Source organism: Lemur catta, chromosome 21 (assembly GCF_020740605.2).
Source record: "Lemur catta isolate mLemCat1 chromosome 21, mLemCat1.pri, whole genome shotgun sequence".
Lineage (NCBI taxonomy): Eukaryota > Metazoa > Chordata > Mammalia > Primates > Lemuridae > Lemur > Lemur catta.
This window is the reverse complement of record NC_059148.1, coordinates 32,939,888-32,949,189: the sequence shown is the minus strand read 5'-3', so window position 1 is coordinate 32,949,189 and position 9,302 is coordinate 32,939,888. Positions and strand designations below refer to the sequence as shown.

The 9,302-nt window shown below is 61.6% G+C and overlaps 1 protein-coding gene across 1 annotated transcript; it reads left to right on the top strand.

Moving 5' to 3' along the window:
- The first annotated feature begins 4,974 nt into the window (after positions 1-4,974).
- TRH (thyrotropin releasing hormone) lies at positions 4,975-6,664 on the top strand. Its single transcript, XM_045534139.1, has 2 exons — positions 4,975-5,164; positions 6,057-6,664. The coding sequence occupies exons 1-2, from the start codon at positions 4,975-4,977 to the stop codon at positions 6,572-6,574; spliced, it is 708 nt and encodes a 235-aa protein (XP_045390095.1). The 3' UTR covers positions 6,575-6,664.
- The last annotated feature ends 2,638 nt before the right edge of the window (positions 6,665-9,302 follow it).

Below are 9,302 nucleotides of genomic sequence, written 5' to 3'. Positions count from 1 at the left end.
CCTCTTACCTTCCCCAGATACCGCACGATCCCTTGTGCCCCGTGCCCGGGCTTTTATTAATAGTCCTTTCGGGGATTTATCCTCAATCTGTGCACTCTGAGGTCACCATCTACTTCCTGGATCCTGAAACATAGGCTTTCCCCCCAGACCCTAGGCAGACGCCCGGATATTGTTACTATTATTATTATTATTATTATTTTTGAGACAGAGTCTGGCTCTGTCGCCCGGGCTAGAGAGCCGTGGCGTCAGCCTCGCTTACAGCAGCCTCAGACTCCTGGGCTCCAGCGATCCTCCTGCCTCAGCCTCCCGAGTAGCTGGGACTACAGGCATGCGCCACCACGCCCGGCTCATTTTTTCTATATATATTTTTAGCTGTCCAGATAATTTCTTTCTATTTTTAGTAGAGACGGGGTCTCGCTACATTGCCCAGGCTGGCCTCGACCTCCTGACCTCGAGCGATCCTCCCGCCTCGGCCTCCCAGAGTGCTGGGGTGACAGGCGTGAGCCACCGTGGCGCCCGGCCTGATTTTCTGTATTTTATTTAGATATGGGGTCTTGCTACGTTGCCCAGGCTGGTCTCCCCAAAGTGCTGGGATCACAGGCATGAGCCACCGCGCCCGGCCCGTAGCCGGGATTTGAACCCACAACTCCCCTGAGGTCCGGGACAGAGGACGAGGCCATAGCGGGGCTCTGCGTGTTGCAGACAACAGAACCCAACGCGAGCTCACTTGCCGGGAAAGTGGCGTTCATTGCTCAGCGGGTCAGATGTCCCCCCCTCCCCCCGGTGACAATGACAAGCTCCCCACGCCAGAGCCGAGGTCCCAGGAAAGAGCGGGTGTCCCCAGGGCAGTCTGGGACCACGTGCCAACCCCTTGGCACTCCAAGGTGGGCAGTGGGACTGGAATCTTCCCAAGGATGCATTTGGCGGGGAGAAGCCAATGGCCCAGATGGACAGATGTCCCCTTCTGCTCCCTGGAAGTTGAAAGGAGGACACAGGTGGGCAAAACATCACGGCGTCCGTTCCGGCCGCCCACGTGGGTCCTCACGGGGTCGTGAAAAGGAGCGACTGGTTTGCGGTGGGGACAGTGGGCACCATCGGGCCATGGTGACGATGCCATCGGCCCCCGCTGGGCCCCTCCTCCTCCCTCCGCCATCACCCCGACCCATGACCCCGTGTCACCGGCACATGAAGACCTGGCCCCCCCCCAACCCCAGCTCTAATCAGCCCGGAACACGGGGACACAGCCTGCTCGTGGCTGACGGCAAAATAAATCCACCCGAACGGCCAAGGCAATTTGGAGCCACTTTGCATCTTCCCCGTGTAACGGGAAGCTATGACAGGGCCGAGGTGACAGGGAGGGGGGGGGACTTGTTATCTCTGGCGGCCTTGATGGATGACAAGGTGTCTGATCCGCCCGCGACTGTCTGTCGGCTTCCGGGCCCTGCCCCAGGAGTCTGAGGCTGCTGTGAGCGAGGCTGACGCCACGGCTCTCTCGCCCGGGGGACAGAGTGACACTCTGTCTCAAAAAAAAAAAAAAAAAAAAAAACTTTCTTTCTCCTTCTTAACCTCCCGAGCCACTTTGCCTCCCCAGGCGTCTGCGTCCCTGCCTGTAAAAGTGGGACTAATAGTCCCTCCTGGTTGATCCTCACAGGTGACGAGAAGGTACCATGAGACGGTGGCCGTGGATGTGTCAGGATAATTGGATGCTCAACCAGGGGGAGGAGCAATAATTAAACGCCTTTGGAATGCCTTGCCAGACCGCTGGTATGCTCTGGGGTATACAGCAAGCACTCCATTAAGGCTCTAGACTGAAGAAACAGCGTACAGTGAAGCAGGAAAACGTTGGCACCGTCTAGAGGTAGGAGGTGCCTTCACTGATGTGGCCCTCGGCCTGAAATATAATTTCTTCTAAGTGACCCTCCCTGAGTCTTCCTCGTCCCTCAAGCTGCAGCTGACGTCCCTTGTGGACATCTCCTGGCAGGCTTGGTGGCCCTGGCTCTGGATTCTTTGTCCCCAGCACCTTGCAGCCAGACCTTCATCCGAGCTCACATCACCCTGCATAGCAACTCGGTTTTGTTTTAGTTTTAGAGATGGGGTCTCACTGTGCTGCCCACGCTAGAGTGCCGTGGCGTCAGCCTCGCTCACAGCAGCCTCAGACTCCTGGGCTCAAGCGATCCTCCCGCCTCAGCCTCCCGAGGGGCTGGGACGACAGGCATGCGCCCCCACGCCCGGCTCATTTTTTCTATTTTTTTAGCTGTCCAGCTGATTTCTTTCTATTTTTAGTAGAGACGGGGTCTCGCTCTTGCTCAGGCTGGTCTCGACCTCCCGACCTCGAGCGATCCTCCCGCCTCGGCCTCCCAGAGTGCCGGGATGACAGGCGTGAGCCCCCGCGCCTGGCCTGATTTTCTGTATTTTATTTAGATATGGGGTCTTGCTATGTTGCCCAGGCTGGTCTCCCAAAAGTGCTGGGATCACAGGTGTGAGCCCCCGCGCCCGGCCTGATTTTCTGTATTTTATTTAGATATGGGGTCTTGCTATGTTGCCCAGGCTGGTCTCCCAAAAGTGCTGGGATCACAGGTGTGAGCCCCTGCGCCTGGTCTGATTTTCTGTATTTTATTTAGATATGGGGTCTTACTATGTTGCCTAGGCTGGTCTCCCCAAAGTGCTGGGATCACAGGCGTGAGCCACCGCGCCCGGCCAGTTTTCCTGCTTTTAAAGTGTTGGTTATTAAGATTTTTTCCCCCAAAACTGTGGGAAGGGAACCCAATCGTCTACGAACTGGTTGCAGCCTATTCGCACGGCAGTTGGGGAATTCTGAAAACCGGCCTCCCCTCTCCCATTGTACAGATGAGAAGACTGAGGCCCAGAGAGGGCGAGACAGTTGTCAGAGGCGGCACAGTTAAGAGGGGAGCCCAGGTGCCACCTGTCCCCCGACCTTTTCCCCTGCCCAGCCCACCCCGCGTATTTGCTCCGTCTACGCGGGCGTCCGCTTAGACAGCAGACCGGCTCCGGAGCTGGGGGCACAGAGGAGCGCGCGCCAGCGTCGCCGCCTGCGCTCGCGCCTCTCGTCCCTGTTCCTGTCCCCCTCCCGTCCCCTCCCGTCCCCGCCCCAGGTTTCCGGAGCCGCGGGGCGGGCGGGGTCCCTGTCGTCAGCGCCCCCTCCCCGCTGACCTCCCCGCGCGCATATAAGCATCGTCCCCATCCAGGACGTCGCCGCCGCCGGCGCCAGCGCTCCGGGACCGCGACCAGGATCCCCGGGCAGGTAACCACCACCCCGCTCCGGCCCCGCGCCCTGCGCAGGGGCGTCCAGACCCCCGGCTTTTGTCCCCCGGGAGCCGCCAGACCCTGCGCACGGCTGGGACCGGGGACCCCTGGCTTTTGTCCCCCGGGAGCCGCCAGACCCTGCGCACGGCTGGGACCGGGGACCCCTGGCTTTTGTCCCCCGGGATCCCCCAGACCCTGCGAACGGCTGGGACCGGGGACCCCTGGCTTTTGTCCCCCGGGGGATGGACCCTGCGAACGGCTGGGACCGGGGACCCCTGGCTTTTGTCCCCGGGAGGTGGACCCTGCGCAGGGCTGGGACCGGGGACCCCTGGCTTTTGTCCCCGGGGGATGGACCCTGCGCACGGGAGGTACCGGGGACCCCTGGCTTTTGTCCCCGGGAGGTGGACCCTGCGCACGGCTGGGACCGGGGACCCCTGGCTTTTGTCCCCGGGAGGTGGACCCTGCGCACGGCTGGGACCCGGGAACCCCTGGCTTTTGTCCCCGGGAGGTGGACCCTGCGCACGGCTGGGGCCGGGGACCCCTGGCTTTTGTCCCCGGGGAGGTGGACCCTGCGCAGGGCTGGGACCGGGAACCCCTGGCTTTTGTCCCCCCCCCAAGCGCTCCCGGGATCCGCCGGACCCTGCGCACGGCTGGGACCGGGGACCCCTGGCTTTTGTCCCTGGGTAGGTGGACCCTGCGCACGGCTGGGACCGGGGACCCCTGGCTTTTGTCCCCCCCCCCAAGCGCTCCCGGGATCCGCCAGACCCTGCGCACGGCTGGGACCGGGGACCCCTGGCTTTTGTCCCTGGGTAGGTGGACCCTGCGCACGGCTGGGACCGGGGACCCCTGGCTTTTGTCCCCGGGGAGGTGAACCCTGCGCACGGCTGGGACCGGGGACCCCTGGCTTTTGTCCCCGGGGGATGGACCCTGCGCACGGCTGGGGCCGGGGACCCCTGGCTTTTGTCCCCGGGAGGTGGACCCTGCGCACGGCTGGGACCGGGGACCCCTGGCTTTTGTCCCCAGGGGGGATGGACCCTGCGCACGGCTGGGGCCGGGGACCCCCGGCTTTTGTCCCTGGGGGATGGACCCTGCGCAAGGGAGGTACCGGGGACCCCTGGCTTTTGTCCCTGGGTAGGTGGACCCTGCGCAGGGCTGGGGCCGGGGACCCCTGGCTTTTGTCCCCGGGAGGTGGACCCTGGGGCCGGGGACCCTGCGCTGTGCCCCGTGCCGGCGGATTCCCGCCCCTGCCCGGATCCCTCCCGGCTGCAGGGGCGTCCGGCAGAACCGGGCATTCAGGGGGTCGGCGTGGTGGTGGCGGCGCGGGCGGGGGGGGGGGGTCCCAATCCGAAGCGGGACGTCAGACATCCAACATCTCCGCGTTGCAATTCGGGTTTTTAGCGAGAGCAGGAGAGCTGGCTTGGGCGCACTTAGCATCGGAACCAGACTCTCCGCCTTGCAAGTGGCATTTGGGGATCAGAACCCCGAATTTCAGCCCAGAAATGGCATCTGAGCGTTGGGATAAGGGCTTTGGCGATGGGGGGTTGGGATGAGGGTGGGCAGGCACCCCTGTGGGCGAGGATGCCCCAAGGTGACAGGCGGGTCCCCCTGCTGTCCCCGCCCCAGCACAGCCAGCCCCGGGGGGGGGGGGTCAGGGGCCTGGCGGGGATGCGCGGGGCTCACGCTCCCTGTCCCCTGACCCCAGACGCCACCATGCCCGGCCCTTGGTTGCTGCTCACCCTGGCTTTGACCTTGACCCTGACCGGCGTCCCCGGTGGCCGAGCCCAGCCCGAGGCAGCCCCGGGGGAGGCCACAGAGCGCCGGGGCCTGGACGACCTCCTGCACCTCCTCTTGCTCCCGGAGAACCTCCAGCGGCTGCAAGGCGACCCGAGCCAGCGCCCGGGTGAGTGGGTGGGCTTGGGGGGGGGCATTACGGGGTGCCTGGCGGAGCAGGGGGGCGCTGGGAGGACCTGGGAGGCAGAGGGGAGCGAGGGAGCAGCTTGGTGGTCCAGCCTCCCGCGTCTCAGAAGCTCAGAAAGCCTCATTAAGCCGAGCACATTCCTTTCCTGCTTCAGTTCTGGAACTTTCCATAGAGAGCCGGCCTTGGGCGGGGAAGCAGATTCTGTGCTGGGGAGAGAGAGTCTCTGTGCGGGGGACAGTTTGCGTTAGTATTTTCAGGCCCGGTGGGATCCCGGCACTCTGGGAGGCCGAGGAGGGAGGATCGCTCGAGGCCAGGAGTTCGAGACCAGCCTGGGCAACAGAGCGAGACCCCGTCTCTACTGAAAATAGAAAGAAATTAGCTGGACAGCTAAACATATAGATAGAAAAAATGAGCCGGGCGTGGTGGCACATGCCTGTGGTCCCAGCGACTCGGGAGGCTGAGGCGGGAGGATCGCTCGAGGTCAGGAGTTGGAGGCTGCAGTGAGCTGTGATGGTGGCACTGCACTGTAGCCCGGGTGACAGACAGAACAAGGGACCGGGACTTCTGACACCTTATTTGACACTTACTTGACCTGCCTAACCAGTTTTTGAGTTCGGTCCTGTTATCACCATTTTACGTAGGAGGAAACCGGTTCAGAGACAGCCGTGCCAGTTACTTTCGACAGTCACACAGCTAGGGGGTGACAGAGCCGGCAGTGGAACCCCGAGAAAAATGCCTCTGATTCTGCGAGGCCCGAGAGGCGGGTGCGAGGCTGTGACTCTGGGTGGCTGTCACCAGAGATCGGCCTCGCCGGGCAGGAAAGCCGCTGTCACCGGGCTCAGGGGTCCCTTACTGTCCTCTTTCTTGCCTCCAGGGTCCCAGATGCTTGAACCCAACTGGCTCTCCAAGCGCCAGCATCCAGGAAAAAGGGAAGAAGAGGAGGAGGAGGAGGAGGCAGAAGAGGGAGTCGAGGAAGAGGAAGAACGGGGGGGTGCCGGGGGGCCCCAGAGACGCCAGCACCCCGGCCGACGGGAGGAGGAGGCGTCACCGTTCGTCGATGGCACCCGGCACAAGCGGCAGCACCCTGGCCGGCGCTCCCCTTGGCCCGGGTACGCCGTCACCAAGAGGCAGCACCCGGGCAGACGGCGGGTGGATCCGAAGGCCCAGAGGAACTGGGAGGAGGAGGAGGAGGAGGAAGAACTGACGCCGGAGAAACGCCAGCATCCGGGCAAGAGGAGCCCGGGACGCACCTGTGGACCCCAAGGAGCCTGCGGTCCGGCGAGCGTCCTGCTGGGGCTTCTGGGTGACCTACGCAGGGGACAGGGGACCGAGCAAAAGCGCCAGCACCCCGGGCGACGGGCGGCCTGGGTCCGGGAGCCCCTGGAGGGGTGACCCCCGATTCCCGTAAAGTTGGGGTCTCAGAATGGCTTGAGCCCCTTCATCACCCCCTGCTTTTCCTCCTCCTTAAGTCCGCGGACAAAAAACCTGTCCCTCCCCACGCCCCGTACAGACATGCACCCCAGCCCCTGCCCTTGCCCTCTTCCTTTACGGACACGAGAAACCCAGCGTCGAAGTCCAAATGCCACTTCCCGTGCTCTGCGTCACAGGCAAGGGGACGGATCCGAGAGCCCCTGTCCCTCCCACCCCACACGCGACCTCCCTTTCCTTAGCCCTGGCTGACATGGTTCTTCTGTCTCTTCTTAGGGGTCCCCCAAACGGGGCGGGGTGGCTCGGGGCAGAGTAGCCAGTGAGGGTGTGCTGGCATTGAAGCTTTGATGTCCAGATCAAGCCTGGTGCCACCCCCTTCCTGGGCATCCTTTTGCGGGAGTGGGCAGAGCCCCGGTCCCCAGCCGCGTCCTGTCTGGGGAAGCGTGTGGCGGTGGAGACCTGCCGTGGTGCTGAGCCGTGCACGGCGGGGAGGGGGATAACCGTGTTGAGCAATCTACAGACATCGCCCTGGAAGCCGTGGCTTGCACTGTCATCCTCTAGGTCCCTCCCCTTGTCAGTGACAGTCGTCCCCGTGATGATAATAAAACACGTACCTAGATAACCGTGCAGCTCTGTGTTTGCGGTTCTGTCATAGCAGCCACGGCCTTCGTCTTTTGCATTGAGGAGGGTCATTTAAAAGGGGACAGGCCCAGAGCTCTACGCACGGCTGCAGCTCGGGGGACTCCAACCGGGGGTCTCTCGGGGACCACTCGGGGCAGCAGGCTGGGCGCGGGACAAGAGGGAGGGGTGGGGACTGCAGCCCACTGATGACACTTGAATTCAAACCCTTTGAGAAACAGCGTGTGAATCAAACAATAACAATAAAACATAAATAGACACAACACTTATGCGTCAGGAACTCTTAGGCACTTTGCATATGTTAATTCTTTTAATTCTCGCAACAGAATTTCCAGATATTACTACTTTTTTTTTTTTGAGACAGAGTCTGGCTCTGTTGCCCGGGCTAGAGTGCCGTGGCGTCAGCCTCGCTCACAGCAGCCTCAGACTCCTGGGCTCCAGCGATCCTCCTGCCTCAGCCTCCCGAGTAGCTGGGACTACAGACATGCGCCACCACGCCCGGCTCATTTTTTTTCTATATATTTTTAGTTGTCCAGCTAATTTCTTTCTATTTTTAGTAGAGACGGGGTCTCGCTACATTGCCCAGGCTGGTCTCGAGCTCCTGACCTCGAGCGATCCTCCCGCCTCGGCCTCCCAGAGTGCCGGGGTGACAGGCGTGAGCCCCCACACCCAGCCTGGAGAACGTTTCTCCACGGACCCGCCTCTCACTCTCACGCCTGTCTTGCTTCGCCCTGAGACGTCACGATGTCACGACTCCCTCTGACACCTTCGTTAATGAATCGTCTCTGCAAACCCGGTTGGATTAATTAGATGCAATCAGGGGACCGGGTCGCGGACGGACTCAGCTCCTGCTCAGGGAGCGGGGGACACGGGAACATGCGGGGGCTCCTTTACCTGAAGGATGTCGGCAATTAGAGCCCATTTCGATCGCCGGGCTACCAGCCGGCTGTGTCGCAGAACATCAATTAGCTCGCTGGCGACACTGCGCTGCTGAGTTCTAGGTTACCAAGGGGACCCGCGGTCCGTGCCAGCATTTTAATGGCTCTTGTCGTCCGGGATCATCTTTTCTTGAATCGTGGCCACGTTCCGGGCGGGGACACTGCCGGCGGGCTGATTAGGTCCCGTCCCTTGTGGAGGGGTGACTTCCAAATCGGCAGCTGCTGGGCAGGCGAGCTTCCCGGTACCGACGGAGGTACAGCCGGTCCGACGTGCTGGAGGTTGGCACGCACCCACGCGAGCTCAGCCTCTCTCTTGGGGCCTGTGGCCAGGGACGTGGCACGGGGCACACACTGGGCTCAGGGTCCCAGGGCAACCCCAGCCCACTCCTGGGAGATGGAAGATTATCTCCCAGCGAATGTCTGGCCTCGGGGGGGAAAAAAAAAAAAAACGCAGCGCCTCCTAGTGGAAGCACCAAGCTAATAATTATACCCGTCGGCGTTTATTGAGCACTTACTATGTGCCAAGCGCTGCTCAAGCTACTCCCCCGGGAAGCGAGTTATTTGACCCTCTCGAGGGGGAAACTGAGGCAGAGGGAGGCGAGGCGACGTGCCCACGCGTCTGAGATTTAAACCCAGGAGGCACAGTCTGCTTCGAAGCCGGACAGACAGACACAGGGCGCGGGCTCTCGGGCTTGATACAGACCCGTGGTTCTCGAAGCCTCTTCTGTGACCCTTTCGGGACATCTCTTTTTTTTTTTTTTTAATTAATTTATTTTTTTTTCAATTTTTTTTGGAACGTCTTTGACGTCTGTACTTTCCTACTACGTATCCACGTGAGGCCACGTTTCTTTTTTTTTGGGGAGGGGGGACAGAGTCTGGCTCTGTCGCCCAGGCTAGAGTGCCGTGGCATCAGCCTCGCTCACAGTAGCCTCAGCCTCCTGGGCTCAAGTGATCCTCCTGCCTCAGCCTCCCAAGTAGCTGGGACGACAGGCATGCGTCACCACGCCCGGCTCATTTTTTCTCTATATATTTTTAGCTGTCCAGATAATTTCTTTCTATTTTTTTTTAGTAGAGACGGGGTCTTGCTCTTGCTCAGGCTGGTCTCGAACTCCTGA

What these genes read in the sequence shown, in the direction of transcription:
- TRH (XM_045534139.1), top strand. Translation starts at nt 4,975, where the DNA reads ATGCCCGGCCCTTGGTTGCTGCTCACCCTGGCTTTGACCTTGACCCTG. An exon ending in CGACCCGAGCCAGCGCCCGG is followed by an intron (nt 5,165 to 6,056) that starts GTGAGTGGGTGG and finishes TCTTGCCTCCAG; the next exon opens with GGTCCCAGATGCTTGAACCC.